Genomic DNA, 27,698 nt, shown 5'->3' on the forward strand with positions numbered 1-27,698 from the left:
AAGGGGGGAGGAAGAGGGAGGCGAGGACAGCTTCATGTTAGCATGAGGTCCAGATCAGCCTCCAGCCTCGTTAAACACCATCGATCGCCACGGTGACATTTCACAGCACATGCCGTCTATACTGTCACTGCCATCACTCACTCGTCCTCCTGCGCAACAGCATGAAGCACTAACACACACACATACACACACACTCTCTCGGACAGCCAGGTGATTGATAGTAACTGTGGTAGTGAAATTGTGAACAGCTCTATCTGTGTGTGTGTGTGTGTGTGTGTGGGAGAAAGTGAGGGAAAGAAAAAAGTGCACCGGAGTAAAGTTCAGTGTGAGGAGGAAGGAGTACAAACACTAAACTCTTTGATGTGATACAACACAAAATCCCAATGAATTTAAATGTGTTTCTGTCTACGGTGCCGGACCTAGCCCATGCGGCACCCTAAGGAAGCTCCCCCACCCACCCTTTTTATTTTAGTGGGTGGCTTGCTATGTCACTTATAGGAAAACCCGCCACTGCCTGTCTAATAAAGCACAAACAAAAACATAAACAGCTTCCAGTGGTAAATAATAACCAGGAAGTGCACATGCCAGGTGATTGACAGTAACTGTGGTAGTGAGACTGTGGACAGCTCTATCAGTGTGTGTGTGTGTGTGTGTGGGAAAAAGAAAGAGAAAGATAATAATGCACCAGAGTAAAGGTCAGACTAAAAAATTCAAGTGTGGAGTGCACATGCAAGATGTTACACAACACAAGTCCCAAGAAATTTTTATATGTTTCTGTCTACTGAGCCGGACGTAACAGATTTGGCACCCTAGGGAAGCCCCCCCACCCCACACTTTAAAAATTAAAATTATTATTAATTTTAATAGGTGGCTAACAGAAAAACACACCACTGTCTGTCTAATAAAACACAAATGGAAAAACACCAAATGCTTTTAGTGGTTAATAATAAGCAGGAAGTGCACATGCCAGGTGATTGATAGTAACTGTTAAAGTGAGATTGTGGATAGTGTGTGTGTGTGTGTGTGTGTGTGTGTGTGTGTGTGTGTGTGTGTGTGTGTGGGAGAAAGAAAGAGAAAGAAAAAGTGCACCAGAGTAAAGGTCACAGTGAGAATACAGGCGTGGAAGACACTAAATCTATGATGTGACACAATACAAAATCCCAAGAAATTTAAATATGATTCTGTCTACAGTGCCAGACCTAGCAGATCTGGCACCCTAGGCAAGCTCTCCCTGCCCCTGCTCCAGTTTTAATGATGATGATGACCGTGATCATTATTATTATTGTTATTGTTAATCAGGGATCTTCAAAGTTTTCAGGCAGGAACAGAGCAGGACCCTCTACTACATACACTTTATAAAACTGAGTTGCACTTGGGTTAATTCTCTGAATATTATTGGGTCTTGTTTGCGTTTGCCTGTAGCTGCTAAGTCAGCAGCAGCTGTAGCATGGCTAGGTGCATTAGCACTTTCGCCAGGTGGACGGTGTGTCAAAATCTCTTGTTTGAAAAGTCAGAAAACGATCCACTGTGGTTCACTATGTCCGTACACTTAAAGTAATAGCACAGCTAATTGGCCAGTATGTTTCAATGGAATGTAAATGTTAGCTAGCTAGCTGCACAGTGATTTAGCGTTAACTAGCTCACATGATTGTAAGTTTCAAACATGTTTTTTTTAATGAATAGGCTAATTTATCTTTGCTAATTTTATGTTGGATTAATAATGTGTATTTTCTAACATATTTAAATTTAAAATCAAAAGATGGAAAAAAAAATGTAATGAATCAAACTTAAATCAAATGATTTGGAGGCCTTCCTGCTGTAACCCTGAAGACCCCATACGGGCTGTGGACCCCATGTTGAAAAATCAGGATTATTGTTATTATTACCATCAATAATGATAATTTAATAGATGGCTGCCAACATTGCAAAATAAAAATCTGCCACTGCCTGTCCAATAAAAGAAAATATTTAGGTTTAACAACACAAAATGCTTTAAGTGGTAATAATAACCAAGGTAAGTATAATTATTTTGTAGTTTTTCTATTTAATTTATGTAGAAAATTTAGTGGTAAATAATAACAAGGAAGTGCACACTGTTTCTCTGTATCTACACGTGTGTCTGCGTGTAACATGACAGGCAAGAACACCTGTCCTGTCCTAGATTGTGACATCTCTGTATTTGATCAACACACAGGAAAAAGACAATTCACACTATTTTTTGCTGCGGTGTGAGTGTGTACTGTATGTGCGCAAATGAACACGTGTTAATCCCATTTCCACGACAGTGACATCTCTGAGTGACAAGTGAAATAACACGACCAGGAAGCTGAGAGCTCTGCTCCAAGCTTGAAACACACACACACACACACACTCAAACTTGTCCACACACACGCACATAGTGAGCTGTCAGTCTCCTGGCCGATCGATTAGTGCTGACAGATAGCAGATATCCCCGGAGTCTTAATTAGAGGTCCCATTAGAACACACACACAAATACATATGCACACACACACACACACACACACACACACACACACACACACACACACACAGTCAAATCCTAATCCATTCAGAAATGCAAAACGACCCCTTTAAGTCTGATGTTATCAAGATGTGTACGTGTGAACGAGAAACCTGCATGTTTACTAAAACACACAGCATGTTGAAATCTGAATTTGACGTGTCACAGCAGGAGAAGCACAGGTGTAAATAATAAAAATGAATTATGGCTGTGTTCCATTTAGCTGCTTCAGCGTCAGGGTCCTGGTATTGTGCACGCTGGCTCACTGTCACACCGTCATGGCTTATGTTATTAGTAACACCTGTGCTTTTCCTATGACAAGTCAAGATGTCTGCTGTGAAAAAAACGGCCCGTATCCGCTGAGCTGTCAGGATGTGCTGATCACACCTCCTTTAAAAACAGTAAGATGCAGGAGGTAAGAAGTGAACGGAGCTCCCTGCCGGCTTCCTCTCCTGCTGACAAACTTCCTGGATTAGATGAATGGCACCTGAGTCCTCCTGAGCCTCACACACATACAAACACACACACACACACACACACACACACACACACACACACACACACACACACACACGGAGGCAGACACATAAACCTAAACATTTTTGATGATTTGCTATTTAGACTTTCACTGTCAGCTTTGTTCTTCCCCCTCAGTCTGCAACTCTGGGAGTCCCCCTGGAAGTGGACAGACAGCAAAAATAAATGCACGCACACACACACACACACACACACACTATGTGTACAGCATCAGGGGAAATCCCCTCTCGCTGGGGACTGTGTGTTTTACTGTGGCCCCTTGCATGGAGCATCCGCTGAGGGAAGAGTGTGTGGGGAGTTGGCCTAAATGTCAAAGGTAAAAGGTGTTGAAGAAGAGGAGTGGAAACATGCAATAGACCCACTCATGCAGGCTGATCTCAGAGTAGAGGAGGGGGAACCCCAAGGCTCTGTCTCTGTCTTTCTCCCAAACACAACACAGACAAAAACATTCATGATTCTTTCCACAGGATCGATGCTATTTACACATGCAGCCAACCGTGACAAGCCAAACAGAAACGACAACAAATAAAAACATTTGCTGATATGCAACATTAAATCTAATCACTCATCTCTTCTCCATAACCACAGTTACTGTATTACTGTATTATTTTGTGTTGTTGGGACCAGGGCTGTGATCTGAGGATGAATTTTCAATATATTGCCGCTGCTTGAAATATCACCATGCTCGCGTTGTTTTTGGTAGTCTAGTCTTTATGAGTAACTGTGACACATTTTGAAAGGTCACATGTATATACCACCTCGTCATCACACACACACACACACACACACACACACACACACACACACACAGTGACCCCAGAGTCTTTTAAATGACAACCTTTAACCACACGTTATGACACCACTGCAGGGCTGTAGCCAGGATTTTGGAAATTTCAAGGTTGTGAAGTCCAAGGGCCCCCAGCAAAACCCCACGCACGAAATGTTTGACTTGCCACAAAAGAAAGTATTTAAATTGCCCAAAGTTCTGTTAATCATTTAACAATTACACTGTAAAAAGAAAGATGGGAAACACAGTCACCTTATTATGAATCATTTATTTGATCTAGCTCCAACAGACAGTGCATCAGAGACAGAGAAAGTTGCAGCACTCCAGGATTACGGCAGCCGGCATACCGACGCAACACCACCGATTTGATTTTTATGAAAAAAACATTTTGATTCTTTCAATCTGAGGACCCTTTCGGACTAAAGGGACTGGAATAACTTCAAGAGTAATCGAGGAACGAACACATAATTTGAGGTAGCCAACAACCTGCTTTGATACATCTGAAGAACTTCTATTAAAAAAATGAACTGCTTGGCAACCAGACTAGGCATCTAATTGAGACAGGTGTTTATTTGTCAAAATTCGTAGCCACACAGAGCTAGTAAAAGGGACTGGGCTTTTAATTTAAGTTTTATAGCGCTTCCTGTAAATTTCATTTCCCTTTGTCATGATCAGAATGTTGTAATTATGATGGAATACACCAAAACCTTTTTATTACAATTTATCCATTTAGCCCATTTTTATTTTATATTGAGTTTAATTAAAACTGGTCAACATTTTTTCATTGACATTTAAAAAAAGTCTGTGGTCACCGGTGAAAAGGTTCAGAAATGGTTCAAAAGTGAACGTTTTTTCACCAATTATTTGTAGAAGTTGCTTTAACGTTCACATTTAGACCATATTTCACTGGGATTTGCAATAGTGAGATTTTTTATCCTCTACAGTCTGCAAATAATATCATTATTTTGGAGCCTAAGTAAGAAATCGCATACAAATTTCTCAGTTGAAAGTTGCAACTCTCAGTTAGGCCTATATATGGTCGAAATGTTACCATTCAATCAGTGTCTTCAAAAAAACTTTCACTTTTTAACCTGTTCTGAATGTCTTCTCACTAACATTGTTTTTTAAACACCTTTTAAACCTCAAAATGCTCACTGCAATATAAAACTGTAGAAGTGGTTCTGGCTTTGGGATGACAACATACCACATACGTTGTCACACTAACACATTTACAGCTCTCACTTAAAATACAAGAAGACCATGTGACACATACTACAAAAAAAATTGTATTTATCAAGCAACAATTTGAATGTAACATGAAAAATGCATTTTAAATACAATTACAATGAAATAGGAAAATACATAATTGATATAAGGTCCCTCTGGTTAAAGGAAGAAGTTTGATATGGTGGAAACCTGTAACTAAAATAAATAAAATACTGTATGTATGCAAAAATACTGTATGTATGCAATAGAAAAATATGTCATAAAATCCTACACAACCTAAAAAAAACCTAACCCATAGTATTTGGATCAAATATTTGGAGTAAAATTAAATTATGATACTATAGTAGGAGCTGGTGGTCAGTTGCCTCCTGTAACTTAAACCCTCCATTTTAACGAGGTCTTCTTCATTTTTTCTTTTTGCACGTTTTTTCGCCCTGGTATAAAACAACACCATTAAATACAGTCAACACAAGAAAAAAACACTTGAGTATTATTCAAAATTCAAAAAAACTGACGTGTCGTTTAACAGTACGGTGACGGGTCACAGTGATAAGGAACACAATGTGCTGCGGGTGCTGGTTGAGGTCGGAAACTATTCTTGGACGCACTGGGAAGAGAGTTGTTTACAAACAGCCAAATGTCAGGAAGGAAAAAAGCGAAAGTGCTGCTGAAAATGAGCAAATGAAGCGAAACGGTACTTTCCGACACACTATGGAGGCTCATGCCATCCTTTAGCGAATATAAATCATATCCTGGATTGATGTTTTCAGTGGTAAGTGTCTCTGTGTGTCCTGTTAAGTTTCATTTATCTGTCAGGTGACTGGTAAACTGGTGTTACAAGATGGTCTGGCTAAATCAGTGAGTTAGCTAAACTCTATTAAGAGTTATCTAACTGCTCGAGATGCTGCTAGCTTCAGAACTAAGCTAACAGCTACATGCTATGCTATTAGAACGTTCATTTAGCAGCTTAGCTAACTAGCCAACTGTTAACAAAGCGTATGTGTGTGAATTATACGTCACCAGCTCTCTCCCACTCAGATTAAGTTTCCTGACTTACATATTAAAACTTATATCTATACTGGGGTGTACAGAATACTTTAAATGACTTGATATTAGCTTCAGCATTTAATAGCAATTAAGATAAATAACCCTCAGTGACTAAACAGTAGAAGAATCATAAAGTATAATGGACATTTACATGGCACAGTGTCATGTAGGGGTGCAACAAAAAGATTTTCATTATCAATTAAATTGTCAATTATTTTTCAGTTAACTGATTGTTAGTCACAGTTTCTCAGAGCCCAAGGTTATGTATTTAAGTTGCTTGTTCTGTCCAGCAATTAACCCCAACAATCCCAAACCCCATATTTAAAATGACAGAGAAAAGCAGCACTTTTGAGAAGCTGGAAACTGAATGAGAGGATGCTTGATGCATGACGTAAAAGTAAGGCTTTACGATTAATTAAAATATTATGAAAATAAATGACTTTATTTTGAACCAAAAATAATAAAAACAGTGTTCGAGAAGGAGTAGGTAGAAGAGAAACATACATTTCACTACCCCTTTCTTACATTTCTTCTTTTAACTTGTATTATTTCAACAAATTCCCAAATTTATTTACAACTAATATACAACTACCCCCAGTCTATTTACCACCCAATTAAATAAATAAGTAATAAGCCCAGTTTATTTACAGTCTAGGTACCGCCCAGTGTTACAAAATAAGTATGCACTACCCTAACACAGCCTTTCCTCATCTATGTACCTGCCAAAAATATATTTTTTGTATGCTTGTGCTTTGTTTATTGACATAGCAATATAGCCAAGTGTGATATCCAGATTTCAGGAGCTGCTAATTTTTTTTTTTTTTTTTTTTTTTTTTAATTAAAGTAAAATGTTGTCACAACATAGGATCACAAATGAAGCATTGCAGTGCTACAGAGATGCCCTGGCCTACAAATCATATTACAGGCATAAGAGAGCAGCAAAATCGCATTATTATAATTTTCAGTGAAGATAAAATGCAAAAATTGCTATTTCAACTAACATGAAAACTCATATCACTGTCGAAATCTGTTGAAATAATTGCAGTAGGATTTATTTTTGGAAATTGTGCAGCTGAACTTAAAAGTTCAACAGATTCCCCAAATTGTTGACTACTTTGCTGCCTTCTAATCGATTGATCGAGTTGTAGTTCCTGCCTAGCTGTTATACTGTCAGTGTATGATGTAAGTAGTAATACTTCAGTTACTCTTTCCCTCCAAGGATGCTGGCAAGAAAAAAAATGTATTAGTCTTATGGAGGTGCCAGTTTTAGATGTGTGGGCAGACCCGCATGTGTCACTGAGTTTATTCATTTGATTTATGTATTTATTAAAATCATACTCTGCTGGTATTTACAGTGTGTGTGGGGGCAGTGAGATAAAGCTGAGCAGGTGCAGTGTCTAAGTTACAAAGAGGTGTTGGCTGTGGGCAGTCAGCAGGACACATGGCAGAGGAAGGCAACAAGCTGACACTGAGGCGCCTGGAGGCACCGATCCACAAGTTCATTAAAGTGGCTCTACCCACGGACCTGGAGAGGCTGCAGAAACACCACAATAACATACTGAAGGTGACGGCTGAAATCTGGCTGGACACATGATGGCACTCTCACATCCACACTCTTACTTCCGGTCCACAGATGGATAACACATAGTTTTCCCTTCATTTTCGCAGTACCAACAAAGCCAGCAATGGGAGCGGCTTCATCTGGAGCATATCAATGCCAGCAGAACTGTTCAGGTATACGATAACACTCTGTGAACATAAAAAAAAAGCATAAGTGTTTGTGTGTGTTTGTTAATTTGTGAAACGGAGGATGTGAGCCCCAATATGATCAACCAGTATGCAGTGGAACAAATTCACAACACTTCACATCTGCAACAAACAGCGTCCTTGTCAACACTATAATCAAGTCAGAGCCTGGCAGATGTGTGAGTGTGAGCATTGCGTGGATGATGATGTGAATCACTGCCTCTTGAAATTCCTGAACAAGCATGACCCTGCAACTGCATAGTATATTTTTTGTCTCAAACTGTCTGGACACTGAGCTCAGTTCTGGAGAAACTTGATGTGTCCTGATTTGAGGTAACTAAGTGTTTCCAGTTTGAAATCTAACCTAAACCCAGTGGCAGGACAGTGAAGGGCGTCTTCATCCAGTTAAAGGGTACTGTGGTATTTTTCAACCTGGACCCGATATTCCTATGTTTTTGTGTCCAAAATGTTTGAAACTGGTCCAGTATTGAGACAAAACAGTGCAGCCAGCAACTGCAAAACAGGCTTAAAGTGTTTGTTTTTGCCACTGACAGGCTCAGATTATTATTACAAGTGTCTGACAACATTATAGAAAGGACCCCCGCAGAGGAAGACCTCTTTGTTAAAGAGTAAGGTCTTTTTTGTTTGCTCAGAAAGAGCCCTGAAATCACTTTTGTCAAATCCACCAGACTCCATTTAAATAAATAGTAATTTTATCATAGTAAAACACACTTCATTCAAAGTCGACAGAAACAAAAAAAAAAACCCACAAAAACCATCTTGGTGTGTCTTTCCACTAATCCAGGTATCACCAACTCTGGTTTCATTGAAATGAGATCGTAATTCATCCAGTTACATGTGAAAATATGCTGGCTCTATACATGCTTAAATTGCTGTTTGTTCTGATGGAGTCTGGTAGGTTTGGTGATGCCGATTTTGGGACTGTTTATTTTTTGAACAAAAAAGGTCTTACTCTATCTCTGTGAGGATTCTTTCCATAATGTTGTCAGACATTTATAATAGTAATAATCTGAGACTGTTAGTGGCAAAAACTTTTAGTGGATGTAAATTGATGGTGCTCAATTGGCTGCAGCAGTCTCTCTCAATACTGGACTTGACATGATTTTTCGCTTAGACACAAAAACATAGGGAAAAAAGCGTCCAAATTGGAATATACTGAGGTTACTCCTTAAATATATGAGCGGAGGAGAGAGCTGTCCACTGTTGTACCGTGTTCTTGCTCTGACGTACAAAGCAGCTGAACCCTGCCACGCCACAATGAGCACGGTAAATGTTGTGTTAGATCAACAGAAAAAATAGCAGCTTGACACTCTCAGCACAAGGTCCAAAATACCTGCTGCACCGCCATATATGACCCCTTGTTATTACACAGACAAAATTCCTTTTTAAGGTGACATCATAACAACTAAACCATCACTGTGACAACTGAGCCACTCCATCTGATGACGGTGGTTGAAAGCAAATAGAATAATTAAGGCAAATCTGTTCACATAGGACAAGCTTGCCTGAAAAACATTGGTCTGTTATCAAATCTAGATCAGTTATTTATGACTAAATAAACTTTCTGTATAGAAATTCACTCTTAGAAATCAGGGCAAGAAAAGAGCTGCTACCAGACCTCAAACGGACCATCTCTTGTGTGTTAGTACTTGCAGTCTTGTTCACATGGTGGGTGTGAAATGTCTCAGAGGATGTTGTTGCCTGGAAGCTACCATGTCTCTCAAGGTGAAATAACTCCAAACAGGCACAAACCCATCCTCTCACCATTACCCTGCAAACTCCAGGGACACACACAGAGTGCTTTCCTGTGTCTTCACGGTGTTAATCCAGAGTAGAGTTACTCTGCTTTGGACGTGTGTGCATGTGTGCTTATGTTCTATATCCTAGAAAGATGGACAGATGTTCGTAGGTAGGTAGATAGGTAGTAGGTGAACTAATGTTTTTCAGTCTGTTCATCCTTCGTCCCTCTTCCCAGAAAGACAGACTGCAGTCCCTCCCCCTACTTTTTGATTGACATTTACTCCCACTAGCCTAGCGCCTAGCTAAACCCCAGACTCAGCACCCCCACCTTTACCACAGCAGCCAGCCACAGCAAACAGCGTGCGACAGGGGAGCGGAGTCAATACTGTTTTATCATGAATATCTACTATTGAGTCTGTGTTTGGTCACTCTGTCTGTGTGTTTGAGCTTCGTACGCTCACGGTTAATTTGTAGGCTGACACGTGCCTGACCTGACTGTCTCGCTGTTAATCAGTGTGTTTTTCAGTTTCATGCGCACCAGGACGAGAGTATGCATGTATGTTTATTCATGTTGTGTGATTAGCAGAATGTGTTATTGGCAGTGCGTTGACCCCCTGAGCCCGGGTCGGGCCGCGGCCTGCAGGGCTGATGGCTGGGATGTAATCCTCCTGTCACCCTCAGGGCACAGTGGGATGAGGGGGCTTGTGGTCCCCAGCCTCATATGTGAAGCTTATTAAGCCCACATCCCGACGCACACACACATTTCCCATCACGAGAAGAGTTTACGGGGATGTTGAACCTGTCAGCATGAGCACTCCCTTTCAACTAGGGCAAAATGAACAGAAGTATTATTTTTTTGTGGATTTAAAATGAGTTACATGTAGATTTAAAGTTAAGGATCATTTTGATTTTATGTCCCCTGGTGTAAGTCGTCAACTTGTGTTAAGAGAGAAATTGTTTTGTGTAAATTAATATAAATGGTTGTGTGCCTTGTCTCATCTGTGACCTGTGTGTTTTTGCTGTGAGGGCTAGATTTAACTCGCCCTTCTGTCTATCCATGTGTCTCCTCAAGTCAAGCATCCCAGTACCTTACATTTTACTCCTCGTCTGTCCCCCTCTGACATGTATCAGACATTATCCTCAATCTTACTGAGAAACCTCCTTCCTGTCTTCCCCCCTGCAGCAGCTGAGAGCTAACATAAGAGAGATGGAGAAGCTGTGCGCACGGGTCCGTGCCGAAGACGCCGCCGCTCTGGATGCGCTCGTCAAGCCGGTCAGAGACAGGGCGTCAGCCGCCGCACAAGACTTCCTGCTTTTGCACTCTAACCCCGTGCCTCAGCCTGCGCCGGCAACACCACCTGCTGCTGAGCCGTCCAGCTGTGTGTCCAGCAGTCTCCACGCAGATGACAATGCGTGCGAGGAGCCAGCGTTTGGCAGGCAAATGCAGCTCCAGCTTCCAGAAATCCCTGCTGATCAGAGTGCGGCTGAGTCTTGGGACAACCTGGAAGAGGTATGAGGGCGGGACCTTAACATACAGTGTGGATGTCATATTCTATTTATACTTATCTTAAATTCAGCGTAATTTATTTTTTTGAAGTAAATCTGGTCTTGTTGCTCATTGCTTTTGTGTTATAGACCCTTTTTTCAAGGTGTACAGAATATTCTTGAGATGCAAGACAAGGTTTCAGTTAAAAAAGCTTTACTTCCTCTTGTAAAATATGAAATTAAACAAGGATCAGATCTTCAGGCCCAAATCTTGGCTCTTGTAACATAGCATTGTCCTCCATGTTTACTATATATTTGTCTTTCTTTGATTCTAAACAAAGGAGGGGAATTTATTATTTTAGCCTGGAGCTTTTAGCATCATTAAACTCCCTTTAACCGTCGTAAACAATAAAACTTTGCCCCGAAATGCTGCTACGATTTACCTCTTATAAATGGGTAGAGAAGGAAATCCAAAATAAACCGCATAGAATGAAATGTGTCTTGAATAACAGTTGAACTGTTATGAAAGTTATCTGCACAGAAAGTTTAGCAAAACCTCAAACAACAGGTCTTCTTCACAGCAGACATTTTGACTTGTCGTAGGAGGAAACTCACAGTTGTGTCACTAATAACATTAAAGAAATACTTCACCCACAACACGGCCCTTTGCAAATCAATTAGTCATGACGTGTTACCTTGAATTCATGAAGACGACTTTGCTTTTTCCCCCATGTCTTTACGGAAAACAGTAAATATCCTGATTGATTGATTGATTGATTGATTGATTGATTGATTAATTGGGGACATTGTTTGCAAACTCTCACACAACTTGTCTAGTATAATCTAAGAACTGAGCATACAACTGGATAAATGAGACATGTTTGTAAACTTTATATAGTTTTGCTGTTATTAAAAGTGCTGCCCGATCAATCAGTAAATCAGTATGTTTACTCTTTTCCGTGGAGGCATGTAAGAAAAGCTCTTGTTGTAACACGGCATGACTAACTGATTTACAAATGGTCATTTTGGGGGTGAAGTATCCCTTTCACATTAGCTTTGCTCTATTTAAGTATCCCTGTGATCTGTGACAGTAAGCCAGCAGGAACAGTATCAGGACCCGGAAACCAAAGCAGCTAAATGGAACCGAGCCATCATTAATTTCATTATTTAAACCTGCGCCTTTCCTGCTGGGACATCAAACTGTTTTCCGTAAAAAGGCCTACATTGAATTACAATCAAAGCATTAAACGCAAAGTACAAGAAAGTAGTTTCGTGCCTTGGGCTGTACTAAACGTTGCTATGGTTACATGCATTATTCATCGCTATTGCGAGATCATCTAATGCAATTGACCCCTCTTGCCTGTTCCTACGGACGCCCTTATTTCATGCGGCTCTACTGTGATGCATACAATACAAATTAATATGCGCTGTCATTAGTTAATGTGATTGTCAGTCTCAGGCACCGACAGATTGGAGGAACTATAGCTGGAGATTTGTGTGAAAAGCGTCAAAATTAAATAATTTTTTTTTGTCTCTCAGGATCTGAAGGAACTGAGCGGTTTGGTGACGGAGTTCTCTCTGCTCGTCCATGTGAGTATGATCAACTCAACTCTGCTGTGTACTTCCTGGCTGCTACATTCACATTTCTCTGTCCACATGTGTGCACGGCTACCCCCGTGAACGAAAGCAATGTGACAGAGGCAGTTTGCCCATAGCGTTTCCAGGAAGTGGTGCGTATTTGACGGCGTGTGCTCGTGTTGCCTGGTAAGGCTCCTCTGAGAGGAGGTTACACAGATCGGCTCAAGATAACTGCCAGGGGCCCCAGAGGCCCTTCACCAAGGCAGGAGGAGAGACTGAGGAGTAGACAAGGGCGAGAGAGAGGATTTGGGAGAGGACGGCGGGTTGTCCGCAGGGGGAGTGGCGGGGAACAATGGATACATCGGAGCAGGTGGAGAACAGACGGCTCAGATTATCACTCTATCCTCAGGGATGGAGGGAGAGAAGCAGGGAGGCCGGGTGAAGAAGTCATTAACGGTGCAAAAGAAAGAGAGAGTGAAGATGTAGTTATGGTAAAAAAACAAAACAAAAAAAAAAAACAGAGTCATGAGGTGGGGGCCAGAAAGAGCATAGACATGTTGTTGTGGTGTCTCAAGGGTGACAGACGCTGTTAAGGGAGTAATATTCCAGCGCTCAGCCACAGTGGAAATACTGAGTGTGAGTGTGTGGTTGTTTCTGTGTCTGTACATGCGTCATGTTAGCGGCTGTTCCAGTGTCTGTGTTCTTATCTGTTTGTTTTTGACTTAATGTGTCTTTTAGAGCCGTGCGATCAGAAGCCTGTGATGTGATGGTGCTATATTAAACTGACAAATACAGTCTTTAACTGATGGAATGATTTATCAAGTATTTCCTTTGTTATTTATTTACTCTGGAAAATGTCAACACGTAACCAGATGATGTGTTTAATATCTTACAATTGCTTTTTCAGTTTGATAAGAAGCTTGTACACAGTTTAAGTTTTCAGTTTATTTGAATTAGTTTATTTCATTTCACCATACATTCAAAATAGAGGATATTATATCATAATATAAAGCAAAAACAAGGAAGCAAAATATCTTTTTATTTTTAGAAATTTTTACCCACAAATGACTGTATTGTTTACCAAAACTCAAATATGCACAATTTAATTAATATTTTAGCTTTGAGCACTAGCTTTCACCATTGATAACTACTGAATTTGACCGTTGCCAAATGTCACGAGATCATGAGGTAAAATTAAATTAGAAAAAAATGTCCATTTAATTGAGCTTTCAATCCAACCACACAGTTTCCTCAGCTGTTAGAATTTGGTATCGGAGACGTGTATGAATTATCAGTGTTTAAATTTCCTCAGATTGAGACAGTTTGGACAGCCAGTGTTTCGCTTTCACTTTAATACGTTTACTAAATTTCCATCGAAACTTGTACACACTCTAAATGTGTGACAGCATTATGGGTAAATATTAAACTCATCATTTAGAGCTTATCATTTATTCCATTAGTTAATTAACCGAAAATGAAACAGCAACTGAATCATCTTTTTTTGGTCATTTTTCTCTTTTTTTTTAATTTATTATCTGCAAAGTCTTAGAGTTGCTGTGAAACTGCGCCAACTTAGGGCAACAAAATAGTTTACCTTTGGCGTGTTGCTACAATGGACAACCAAGAAAGAACGGCAAAGGAGATACCTGCCCACCACTGCAGTTATTTTCAATTGTCCCAGTCATTTTTCAAGCAAAAATGTCAAATATTTGCTGGTTGACGTCTTCAAATTACTCCTTTTATCCACCCAACACTCCACAACCCAACAACCTCTTAATTTATTGTCATAAATGACAAAGAAAAGCAGCAAATTCTCACATTTAAAAGGCAAGTATTTGACATTTTTACTCGAAAAACTATTCATCGACAATCAAAATAATTGTCGATTAAATTTTCTTTTGATCGACTAATCGATTAATTGACTAATAGTTGCATAACTCTAGCTCTGAATATGTACAGATCATTTTTTAATTGTTTTTGAACTACCTTAACGAAACATTAGAACAGCAGGCGTCACAACTTCAGACACAAAACAAAAAGAAAAAAACAATAAACCCACACACCTTGGTTGACATTATTACATTTAAATTACCTGGATGTGCTGTTCAGATATTATTAATTAGGTAGAGTAAAGTCATGTCCAGAGGAGTCCACCATGAAAATAAGTGTTAGTTGCAGTATTAACATGTTGGTGAAACTGTAAAGATGATGTGATCTGTGAATCTGAGCAGCGCGTGGTCGTCTTCAGTCACAACAGGTTTAAAATCTTTGAAACCAAAATGACAGGAGGCTTTTATGTGGGTATGTGTAAGAGAAGTTTTACAACAGGCTCAGACCTGAATCTGTAGAATAACTTTTTGCTCAGAGCGAGGAGGTGAAAGATGGAGAAGTGGTGTTGAAGGAAGGTGAGGAAGAAGAAGAGGAGAAGAGAAAGTGGCTCTGGTTTGTTGTTTGGTCACTGTGTCCATCCAGCCCTCACATGGAGAGAGACAGCTGCCACTCTGAATATTTCATGAGAGCTACACAATGCCACACACACACACACACACACACACACACACACACACACACACTGTGACCCCACCCCCAATGAAATCTCCATTGAATAAACCTGCAACCTCCACACACACTTATTACACACCCTTCCCTTGTTAACTTGTGCCGTGGAGCAGAATTTGGACAAAAACAAACTTAATACTCGACAGGTGGTTTCTGTTCACATGTGTGTTTATGTAGGTGAATGTGCTCGCTTTAGTGTGTGTGTGTGTGTGTGTGTGTGTGTTAATATGTGTTTGTGTGTGTGTGTGTCTAACCCCTGTGCATCAGTCCCAGCAGGAGAAGATTGACAGCATAGAGGACAACGTCAACACAGCCGCTGCCAACGTGGTGGAGGGGACCAAGAGCCTGGGGAAGGTGTGTATGTGTGCGTGTGAGTGTGTGTGTGTATGTAAGTGTGTGTGTCCTGATGATCTGATGTGTGTGTAGTGTTTGGGAGATGGGGAGATCGATGGCACTTTGCCTCCCAGCCATTCCACAGCGTTTGTCCCTATTGATCCGTTCGAATACGGAGGAAAGCTGCAATTAAGGAAATAGAGAGAGGAGAGGGATAGAGAGGAGTGGAGGGGAGGAGGAGTGATAGAGAGGTAGGATGAGAGGGGTGACAAGAGAGGGTCTGTGTGTGTGTGTGTGTGTGTGTGTGTGCGTAGCATTAAGGAGAGGTTTGAATGACTGTTTAATAGTTTTTCAGGAGCAGCATTCGGGCTTCCATTATCTATTCAATACACTCTTACACACTGAGTGTAACTCAGAAGGACGACTCAGTGCCCTTCACACATATTACGCACTTGAAATGTTGAACTTTTTGTCTGTAATACTCAGAATGAATCACCTGTTTTTGTTAATCTACAACACACACACACACACACACACACACACACACACGCACCAGTACTAATAGTTTCCTACCAAGGATTGTGACATTTTCCAACTTTACTTTCAGCTTTCTGTGTGACCACTGAAAGGTCCAGTGTGTAGGATTTAGGGGGGGCATACTAGCAGAAAGGGATTATGATATATTAAGTATGTTTTCTTCAGTGTATAATCGCCTGAAAATAAGACTTGTTGTGGTTTTGTTACCTTAGAATGAGCCGTTTATTTCTGCATAGGGAGCAGATCCTTGTCTACGGAGATCACAATGTTGCTCTGCCATGTTTCTACAGTAGCCCAGAAGGGGCAACCCCAACACTGGCTCTGGATAGGGCCAGTTGCATTTTCGCCAGCCACCGTAGTTAGCACCCCCTCTACAACAATACGAACAGCGTCGGAAAAACACAGATGTTTAAGGTGAAACGGCTTTATTTTGTGTTTTTAAAAAGCTGATTTTGTGGGTTTGAATAGACCTTGATTTCAGCGGATTTATTGACCAATGAAATCCATGTCATGCCGCCAGGTCATAGCTAGCTCGCTGCCAAAAGGGAGAACATCTTATCAGTGTAGTTTCTCAACAACCACATATAGGACAGTATTCCTTCAGATCACCCAGCAGCTCAGATATAATATTGATCTGATGATTTAAGCTGGTGCAAACACTGAATAAACCAGTTTCACATTAGTGTTTCTGCGATGCTCTTTGGTTCGTTGGGGCGAGCTAATGTGAGCTAATGCTGCTAATGTGTGCCCACGTTTTTTCTGTGATAATTTAAGATCCAGACATTCAGGTAGTTTTTACAGTGAGCCAAATTATCTGCAGAGGTCTCTTCAAATCCAGCATGCTGCCGGCAGATTACTAACTAGATCACATAGATGCTCTCATATACCCCAACACTGAAATCCCTTCATTGGCTCCCTGTTGAGTTCAGGATCCAGTTCAAAATCCTCATTCTTACTTACACATCAATACGCGATCAGGCTCCCTCTTAAATAGCTGAACTGCTTCCCCCGAATTCTTCAGCTCGCTCTCTTCGATCAAATACACTTCATTTGTTGTCTGTCCCTCGCAATCGCCTTAAGACATGTGGTGATTGCGCTTTTGCGGCTGTAGCACCTAAATTTTGGAACGCTCTGCCTGCTCCCGCACGATCTGCTGACTCTGTAGTTTCTTTTAAAAGCCGACTAAAGACACACCTGTTAAGACAAGCATTTGGGTAACTTGTACACACCAGAGGTGTACTTTTTCAAATTTTGTGTACTGTTGTTGTGTAGTGTGAATTCTATTTAAAAACATTTTACTTACTTACTTCCTCTCCAAACAAACAGACCTGGTGATTTAAACTGGTAAAAACACTGAATGAAGCAGTTTCATGTTAAAAAAAAAAATCAGTGTTTCTGACGCTCTCGTGGCGTGTGTAAAATCACGAATAGCCAACCTAGAGCCAGTGCTTGGTTTGTCCATTCTAGGCTACTGTAGAACAACATGGCGAACTCCGTGGACAAGGACCCGCTCACTATGTAGATATAAACACAGCATTATAGGGTGACAAAAAACACGACAATTCAACTAAAAACAAACTTATTATACTGTCATCCATTTCTGCCAACATATTCCCCTAAATCTCACACTGGACCTTCCCCAATTTGTACTTTAGTCCTATCATTTATAGAATGAATGCCGCATATAATGAAATATTCTTTTGAAATGCTTATTTTAAATTAAATTCACCCAACCGGCGACACAAACAAAGGTTGACCTCTCTGTAAGGTTGCTGGTAGATACACTGGGCTGCACATTATACAGGGCGGTGGGGGGTGGCGAGAGATAAAGCAGATGAGAGGGATGTCAGATGTTTTAACGTGTTTGAAAGCTTGTAATCTGTCATCAGGTCAAACAGCGTTACACACACACACACACACACACACACACTCGCACACTCACATTTCCTCCACCCTCTACAACCTGTGCCCAGAGTCCTTTTAACTCGGCTCAGATGAAATTAAAATTCCCTCAACTGCCACAGGGGTGTGGACAAGCAATGCTAGCTTTTGAACTAGATTAATTTAATGGTGAAGTGTTAATCAAGTGTGTGTCCCTGCGTGTGTGTGCGTGTTCTTGCACTTGCTACATACTGAGGACCAGCACGGGTTTTTAACCAACAAAGTGAGGTCATTTTTGGGAAGTGAGGACATTTTGGCCGGTCCTCACTTTGTTTTCACTGAAATTTCACCACAAGGTAGTAAAAGGTTGTTAACATGTTCTAAACTGGTTTTCTCAAAGGTCCTCACTTGGGGCCAAAACTGCGTTTTTTTTGGTTGAGAATTTATTTTTCCCACCGGAGTTTCACACAGATTTTGCTCTCCGGCTCCCGCTACAGGCGATTTCTGGTACTGCACCCAAATTACTCCACAACTGCAAGGTTTGTAGTCCTCTCCTGCTCTCTTGCATTTACAGCCATAACAAATAGAATGAGCAGTTTTGTGATGATAATAAATAATAATATAAATAATAAAATAATATAAATGATAAGAAAATTATTAAATGCAAATCACTATATTGTAATTGCTCTGATTATTTTTCTGTATTGTTTTTTTTCTTATTACCCCAAAGTAAATAGTTTTTAGGAGGCCAAGTTTACCTACGTGTATGAAATTCAGTACACATGTGTATCATGTCTGAACATACAAAAATATCTTTTGTAGAAAACCCTATACCGGTCAAGAAGTTGGCCATTTTGAATTTAGCAGCCATTATAGGTGTTTTGCACATGTCTAACTCCATGACAAACATAATCTGATTTACATCAAATTTCACGTTTGATTAAAGTCCTTGCCTGGGGACATCTGCATGATGATTAAAAGTCATAGACAATGTGCCACCTATTGACAACAGGAACTAAGCCATCAAACACCATCTACTTTCCATGAAATTTTCATGGTGTGGTCCATTGATTAAAGATGATTCAAGGCTGTTGTCTTGCATCACACTGTGGATGCATTAAGTGATGTTGGCTTCATTTGAGCTGCAATGAAACTCATAAAATTTCAGATCCCTGTCAGCGCAGGGGTGTGGGGGCATGATCATCAGTTTGAGAGGGTAGATTAATAATTTCAATTGATTATAAAAGGTTTTAAAAAGTTAACCAAGTTAATGAAAGGAGATAAATTCATACCTGAACAGTAAAACTAGTATAACTGCAAAAATATGAATTGAGAAAATGTATAAATACATACAAGTTCTAAGATAAACTCCTCTGTGCCTGCATATGCTTGAGGTGTATCTGGTTCTTAGTTTGTAAGTAAGGAGGTGCCAGTGTTCTGATGAGTTTTGCATCCAATTTTGCAAGCCCTTAATTACATCCACCTTCAGGAGCATGTAAGCACTAAACTTTAAGTTGACTGAACCTCAGATAGAAACTCACTCTGAGCATGTTAAGTATGAGTCCAGTTTGAGCATGGTGAATTAAAAGCCATTATCAATCGAGTATGGTTCATCATGATAAAATATAAAATAAAAGACATTTTAATAATGGATGTTCACATATTAATGCAAATGAATGGAGATAGCAGAGTCAGTTTCACATGGTTTTACTGAAGTTGAGGCTATTAAATAGTCAAATACTAAGCAATACCAAACCAAACCAAACCAAACCATAAGCAAATAAGCAAACCACCAAACATGATGGCATTATGCATGAAATTTGGTTTGTCCAGTTACAAATTCCAAATATTGGACTAATACTGTTGTAATTTTATGTGTTTTGAGTGCACATATCTCAGCAACAATGCAACGTAGTGAGCTGGTTTCAAGACAGCTGTCCTCAGTCATGACATACTGTATGTGTATCAGCATCAGGATCTTGATGATGCATTCCTGTGAATTCCGTGGGCTACATCACACGGTGTGATCATGGCAACAGATCCAAGTTCTGATGGCACCATGACACAGGAAGTTGATGAATTAAATTCACTATAAATTCACAGGAATGTCGAGAGACCTAAAATCTTTCAGCTTGTTCACTGAATTGAGATGCAACTTTGCTACACTGCAACCTATGGCCTATTTTGATGTCAGTCACTCTGGTTATTTAAAAAACAAATATCTGGGACCTGCAAAGATGGCAGCTTAAGAGAAATTCTCTCACGGCAACCTAGATTAAATAGCCTTATAAATATACTAAACTTGCGTTAAACTTGAGCTCAAACCATGGTTAAGGGCTAATTCATGACAAAAGACTGGCAGAACAGAGCCAGAAGCAAGAAATCTACAAAGAGTGTTGATGATAACCCGAGTCATGTGTCCTCTCTGCTAGCTGCAGCTCACCAGCTAATGCTAACGGAGTAGAGGGCGTGGATGAGGACACGAAGATCAATCTGAACACTATATTCAAGGAAATATAAAAATTTCCGACAAGACAATAAGCAGCAACTGAGAGAAATCAAAGAAGAGATCAGCAAAACTAAACTGAGACTCGACGAGGCTGAGCAACAGATTCTAAACAGGATTTAAATACGAACTATGGAAGAAGTGGTGAATGAGCTCATAAAACTTCAGACTCACCTGTTTTTTTGTTTTTTATTTATATTTTGTGAACACAAAGTAACTGAACCAGAACTAAAGAACAGAACAAACGTCTAACTAATCTATTAAGTATCCTATCAAACTATCTACTCTAAACTCTACTTACAAAACTAAACTTACAAAAATTGAAATGTAGTCACCCCTTGGGTAGTGGTGAGGCAGGAGGGTTTGTCTTTGTTGGCCTTGTCCAAGTCGTTCTTCATGAGCATCAGGATGAGGTACTCCTCACTGGCTGTCTGCATTGTTTACCACCCAGTTCTCCATCTTGTCCCCACTCTCCTCTGGTCCAGGGATGAAGAAGGTGTTGACCCAGAAGTGGAACATTTTGTCCCTCTTCCTCAGCTTATTCTGTTTATGGAAGAACTCCACTTTGATGTCTCCACAAACAGGCAGTGGCTGAGGGAATTCAAAATAAATTTGCCTCTCCTTGTGCAGGGTTATATGTATTTATTTTCACCTTCAGTTGGTATAGCACAACGTGGGGTTAGGGGAGGGGGGTCAGGGTTAGGATAAGTGCTGAAAAACTGTCAGTGGCTAAGGGGATTCAAAGAACATTTGCTTGTCCTCTTGAGCGGGGCCCTACGTGTGGATTGTTACTTTCAGCTGGTACAGCACAAAGTGGGGTTTGGGTAGGGGAACTGATCTTGGAAAGGAAAATACTGGCTGCTCCTGAAAGGTTGGAGATGTTGTTCTGCAGAAATGACCTCTCTTGCTGCTCTTGCTCTTATACTGTCCCCAATTTGGAATTTTTATTTTTATTTGTTTCACTGGGTTAGGTTGTGTAAGGGTTAGATTAGGAAATGATGGTCTTTCAATATTATTGTTTTTAAGGTTTCAGTTTTTTATTGTCTAATCCACCTTATTTTTCACGGAAACACGGAGGCAAAACAGAACGCAGCCAGCTTCCATTTTTTTGTGCGACACTTCCGGTCCAGCACTCTTACCACTGTGTAAATGGGAATTGCCTTGTTGTTTACCTTGCTGAGTTTAGCTATATATATGTATATATCACATTTTTCACGTCACTATATCACCGTTTAGACTAATCTGATGTTTGTAAAGTCTATAAACACAATGACTGAACAAACATTAGTATTTCTCTGTATGTAATTAATAACATGGTTATTGTAGATTAGCTGGGCTAACCGTTAGCTGTTAGCCGTTAGCCGTGTCTGTAATAACTCACTAAACTCACAAAGTGGCCCGTGAAAAAAATATTTTATCCAGCGGATGTCTTAGTTACAACATGATTGAGCTAATTGAGTAGTTTCATGTCGTATCCGACAACGGAAGGCTTTTAACGGATGATGATCCTGATGTTAGCTTTGCTGCTAGTGTTCGCTGTCCCTGTCAGCTGCAGCCACTGATGCTTTCTAGACATTGTGATTTCCCAAAACTGAATAAATACCACACATAGCAACACAAAACTGCTTTGCTAGCTCAATCATGTTGTAACGGCTGGATAGGTTGATGCGTACATGTTGATTCAGGTGCTATCAGAGCCGATCCGTGCATCACTATGGCTTAATAATCAATTCAGTCAATTAAAACAACCCGTCCTGTGTTAGGAGTGTATGTCGCTGACAGAAAGAAAGACAGAAAAGGGAAAAAAAGATAGAAAAGCAGCATATACCTCACATATTTATTTCTCACAGTTGAGCACACATGTGGCTGGCATGCAGAAGCACCGCCTGTGTGTCGAGGTGCGAGCCGCAGCTTCAGCTGCTCAGGTAGAGAGGCTGTGTAGCCCGGTGTGTTTTTTCACTGATTCGGTTCTGCAGGTTCTCTGCTGGTACACTGGAGACAGGGATCAAGCAGTTTGTCTCACTCGGGATAGATTGTGCTTTTTTGGTTCATAGTTTATGATTGACGTGCGATTTATTCGCGTTTAGAGAATACATTTCTGTTATAACGAAACGTGGGCACAGTTATCTATACAAAATACACAGACTAACTAACTAACTAACTGATTGACTAACATAAACAACTGAAAATTGAAAAAATAGCTTGCACCATTAGCTCCAGTAAGGGAAAGCATGAGGGAAAGCGGCTGACCGGAAGTCACGCACAAAAAAAAACGGAAGTTGATCACTATTTACTTCCGTGTTTGAAAATAAGGTGGATAGACAAGGCATAGTTTCCTTCAAGGGAAAATTTCAAATGACATTTAAAAAAAAAAAACTGTAGGTAAGGAGGTGAAAATTGATAATCCTCGATGATGGAACCAGGAAGGTGGTAGAGCTCTGAAATTTGGTAGTTCTCTGGATGGGCTTTAAGCATGCAGAGTTTGGTGGGTTAGGATAGGGGAACTGCTTCCATCTCCTCCTCAAAAGACAGGGGGTGCACAGTCCATCTGTCCATGAAACTCATGAAAATTTGATATTTTATGCGTGTTCGGAATGGGCAGGGCAAAATGACTCGACAGCATCCCCTAAAGTGCAGCCCCGGCAGCAAGTTCGAGCTAAAATTCTGAAATTCAGGTGGCACGAATACCATGTCCAGAAGCACAAGAAAAGTATCTTGAAGCAGTATCCTAAACCCCAAAGGAAGTCGGCCATTTTGAGTCGAACTTCAGACGCTAATGTTTCCATGTCTCCTTCAAGGATTTTCTTCTCTTCTTCTCTTCTACATCTGACTGACTTCTGGTTTTGGTCTCTGCATTCTTAAAGGGGTAAAAAGCGGAGTCGTTTCACTGCTAGGTTTGCTGTTGTGCACTGCCTGTAGACCAAAACAAAGTGTGTCATTAGCCACACCTCCCTCTACCTCTGCTCTCCACCCCCCACCCCACTTGCCTCGTCTGTGCAGCCGAGCACCGCAGCATCTCCACGGACTATTACATCCAGACGGTCTCAGCATTTCTTCCGCAGGCTCCACTTCACTCAGCTGCCCGATAAACCCGCTGCTTCTTCCCACATTAACCTGAACAACAAACCAGGGCTCGGTGCTCGGTTGGATCCAAACGGAGAGCTGGGGCTAAGGTTAGCTGGGAAGCTAGCGGAGGCGAACTGGCTGTGCTGGCAGCTGAGTGAAGTGGAGCCTAAAGAGGAAGCCCCAGTTTCAGTACAGGCAAGACTGGTCCAAAGTGGCACTGTAGTTTTGGAGGAAATGTTTTTCTAAAAGTCACAGGAGTCTGATTTTTTTATATGTCGTTCAGGGGCCCAAGATGAGCTGGTAGACATCAGTTAGGTTCCGATCGGCTCCGTAGTTTCCGAGGGGCGGGCCTTGAAAGGTTAACATTTTTGAACCAATTAAGGCTCGCCACGGCCACAAAAATGGACCGAACCACATGAAACTTGGGCTGCGGGCCTTACGTAAGACCTGTATCAGTCTCCCTGAGTCCCAACTCTGTAGACACTCTGCAAAGCTAACTAGCTCTGCGGTGGTCGTATCGCAACGTGACCAAAAAATCCTAGCAGAAGGCTCTGTGGCACACAACATACTGGAAGGTCAGCCCCCTACCTCAAAGCATTGATGAATTATTAAAGAAAAGACAGTACTTTTTAATAAAAAAACATGTCTCTTTTGCCGCTGCATGGCGACCTTTGACCCCAGGGGTCCCAGATTCAGAACAGAGGATCCCCCAGAGCCACTAAACGATAATCTGGAACAAAGGTATGAAAAAATTGTCCAGATCGCCCCCAAAGGGTTGACCTTTGACCTTTCCCAAGGTCGTACAGGTCTGAAACTTTGCACAGTGGTCGCCTGTGGCGTCCTGATGCGCATACTCAAAGGTCAGCCCCCTATCTCAAAGCATTGATGAATTATTAAAGAAAAGACAGTACTTTTTTTTTTAAAAAACATGTATCGATTTCCGCTGCGCGGCTACCTTAGACCCCAGGGTGCCACGATTCAGAACAGAGGATCCCCAGAGCCACTAAACGATAATCTGGAACAAAGGTATGAAAAATTGTCCAGATTGCCCCCAAAGGGTTGACCTTTGACCTTTCCCAAGGTCGTACAGGTCTGAAACTTTGCACAGTGGTCGCCTGTGGCGCTGATGTGCATACTCAAAGGTCAGCCCCTACCTCAAAGCATTGATGAATTATTAAAGAAAAGACAGTACTTTTTAAAGAACGTGTCTCTTTGGCCACTGCACGGCAACCTTTGACCCCAGGGGCCCCAGATTGGGAACAGAGGATCCCCCGGAGCCACTAAACGATAATCTGGAACAAAAAAAACCCCAAAGTCCTGTAGATTTTTTTTTGCCTGTTTCAGAAACTCACAATCAGGAGCTGTCAGACTTATGCCCTCTTACACCCTTTGACCAGACTGGAGGTGTTGGAGGAAATGTTTTTCTAAAAGTCACAGGAGTCTGAGTTTTGTATATGTTGTTCAGGGGCCCAAGATGAGCTGGTAGACATCAGTTAGGTTCCGATCAGTGTAGTTTCCGAGGGGCGGGCCTTGAAAGGTTAACATTTTTGAACCAATTAAGGCTCACCACGGCCACAAAAATGGACCGAACCACCATGAAACTTGGGCTGGGGCCTTACGTAAGACCTGTATCAGTCTCCCTGAGTCCCAACTCTGTAGACGCTCTGCAAAGCTAACTAGCTCTGCGGTGGTCGACGCAACGTGACAAAACATCCTAGCAGAAGGCTCTGTGGCACACAACATACTGGAAGGTCAGCCCCTACCTCAAAGCATTGATGAATTATTAAAGAAAAGACAGTACTTTTAAAAAAACATGTCTCTTTGGCCGCTGCATGCACGACGACCTTTGACCCCAGGGGTCCCAGATTCAGAACAGAGGATCTCCCGAGCCACTAAACAATAATCTGGAACAAAGGTATGAAAAATTGTCCAGATCGCCCAAAGGGTTGACCTTTGACCTTTCCCAAGGTCGCACAGGTCTGAAACTTTGCACAGTGGTCGCCTGTGGCGTCCTGATGCGCATACTGAAAGGTCAGCCCCCTACCTCAAAGCATTGATGAATTATTAAAGAAAAGACAGTACTTTTTAAAAAAAAACATGTCTCTTTGGCCGCTGCACGACGACCTTTGACCCCAGGGGTCCCAGATTCAAAACAGAGGATCTCCCGGAGCCACTAAACAATAATCTGGAACAAAGGTATGAAAAAATTGTCCAGATCGCCCCAAAGGGTTGACCTTTGACCTTTCCCAAGGTCGCACAGATCTGAAACTTTGCACAGTGGTCGCCTGTGGCGTCCTGATGCACATACTCAAATGTCAGCCCCCTATCTCAAAGCATTGATGAATTATTAAAGAAAAGACAGTACTTTTTAAAGAATGTGTCTCTTTTGCCGCTGCGCGGCGACCTTTGACCCCAGGGGCCCCAGATTGGGAACAGAGGATTCCCCAGAGCTACTAAACGATAATCTGGAACAAAAAAACCCCAAAGTCCTGTAGATTTTTTTTTGCCTGTTTCAGAAACTCACAATCAGGAGCTGTCAGACTTATGCCCTCTTACACCCTTTGACCAGACTGGAGGTGTTGGAGGAAATGTTTTTCTAAAAGTCACAGGAGTCTGATTTTTTAATATGTTGTTCAGGGGCCCAAGACGAGCCGGCAGACGTCAGTTAGGTTCCGATCGGCTCCGTAGTTTCCGAGGGGCGGGCCTTGAAAGGTTAACATTTTTGAACCAATTAAGGCTCACCACGGCCACAAAAATGGACCGAACCACATGAAACTTGGGCTGCGGGCCTTACGTAAGACCTGTATCAGTCTCCCTGAGTCCCAACTCTGTAGACACTCTGCAAAGCTAACTAGCTCTGCGGTGGTCGTATCGCAACGTGACAAAAACATCCTAGCAGAAGGCTCTGTGGCACACAACATACTGGAAGGTCAGCCCCCTACCTCAAAGCATTGATGAATTATTAAAGAAAAGACAGTACTTTTTAAAGAACGTGTCTCTTTGGCCACTGCACGGCAACCTTTGACCCCAGGGGCCCCAGATTCAAAACAGAGGATCTCCGAGCCACTAAACAATAATCTGGAACAAAGGTATGAAAAATTGTCCAGATCGCCCCAAAGGGTTGACCTTTGACCTTTCCCAAGGTCGCACGGATCTGAAACTTTGCACACTGGTCGCCTGTCACCTGATGTGCATACTGTAAGGTCAGCCCCCTACCTCAAAGCATTGATGAATTATTAAAGAAAAGACAGTACTTTTTAAAGAATGTGTCTCTTTTGCCGCTGCGCGGCGACCTTTGACCCCAGGGGCCCCAGATTGGGAACAGAGGATTCCCCAGAGCCACTAAACGATAATCTGGAACAAAATAACCCCAAAGTCCTGTAGATTTTTTTTGCCTGTTTCAGAAACTCACAATCAGGAGCTGTCAGACTTATGCCCTCTTACACCCTTTGACCAGACTGGAGGTTTTGGAGGAAATGTTTTTCTAAAAGTCACAGGAGTCTGATTTTTTAATATGTTGTTCAGGGGCCCAAGGCCCAAGACGAGCAGACGTCCAGTTAGGTTCCGATCGGCCCGGTAGTTTCCGAGGCGGGCCTTGAAAGGTTAACATTTTTGAACCAATTAAGGCTCGCCACGGCCACAAAAATGGACCGAACCACATGAAACTTGGGCTGCGGGCCTTACATAAGACCTGTATCAGTCTCCCTGAGTCCCAACTCTGTAGACGCTCTGCAAAGCTAACTAGCTCTGCGGTGGTCGTATCGCAACGTGACAAAAACATCCTAGCAGAAGGCTCTGTGGCACACAACATACTGGAAGGTCAGCCCCTACCTCAAAGCATTGATGAATTATTAAAGAAAAGACAGTACTTTTAAAAAAACATGTCTCTTTGCCGCTGCACGACCTTTGACCCCAGGGGTCCCAGATTCAGAACAGAGGATCTCCCGGAGCCACTAAACCATAATCAGGAACAAAGGCATGAAAATTGTCCAGATCGCCCCAAAGGGTTGACCTTTGACCTTTCCCAAGGTCGCACGGATCTGAAACTTTGCACAGTGGTCGCCTGTGGCGTCCTGATGCACATACTCGAATGTCAGCCCCCTACCTCAAAGCATTGATGAATTATT

General features: G+C 41.6%; 1 protein-coding gene across 2 annotated transcripts in view; it reads left to right on the top strand.

The window, feature by feature from the left end:
- The first annotated feature begins 5,647 nt into the window (after positions 1-5,647).
- stx17 (syntaxin 17) overlaps positions 5,648-27,698 on the top strand; it is a 41,043-nt gene continuing 18,992 nt past the window's right edge. The window contains exons 1-6 of one of the 2 annotated variants that reach the window (XM_049584455.1): positions 5,648-5,844; positions 7,475-7,683; positions 7,788-7,853; positions 10,810-11,136; positions 12,651-12,701; positions 15,516-15,602. In XM_049584455.1, the coding sequence (XP_049440412.1) occupies positions 7,561-7,683; positions 7,788-7,853; positions 10,810-11,136; positions 12,651-12,701; positions 15,516-15,602 (654 nt within the window). In that variant the 5' untranslated portion in view covers positions 5,648-5,844; positions 7,475-7,560. The remainder of the gene's footprint in view (positions 5,845-7,474; positions 7,684-7,787; positions 7,854-10,809; positions 11,137-12,650; positions 12,702-15,515; positions 15,603-27,698) is intronic. The other variant, XM_049584456.1, reaches the window with a different exon arrangement.

The sequence above is a fragment of the Epinephelus fuscoguttatus genome, linkage group LG8 (assembly GCF_011397635.1).
Source record: "Epinephelus fuscoguttatus linkage group LG8, E.fuscoguttatus.final_Chr_v1".
NCBI lineage: Eukaryota > Metazoa > Chordata > Actinopteri > Perciformes > Serranidae > Epinephelus > Epinephelus fuscoguttatus.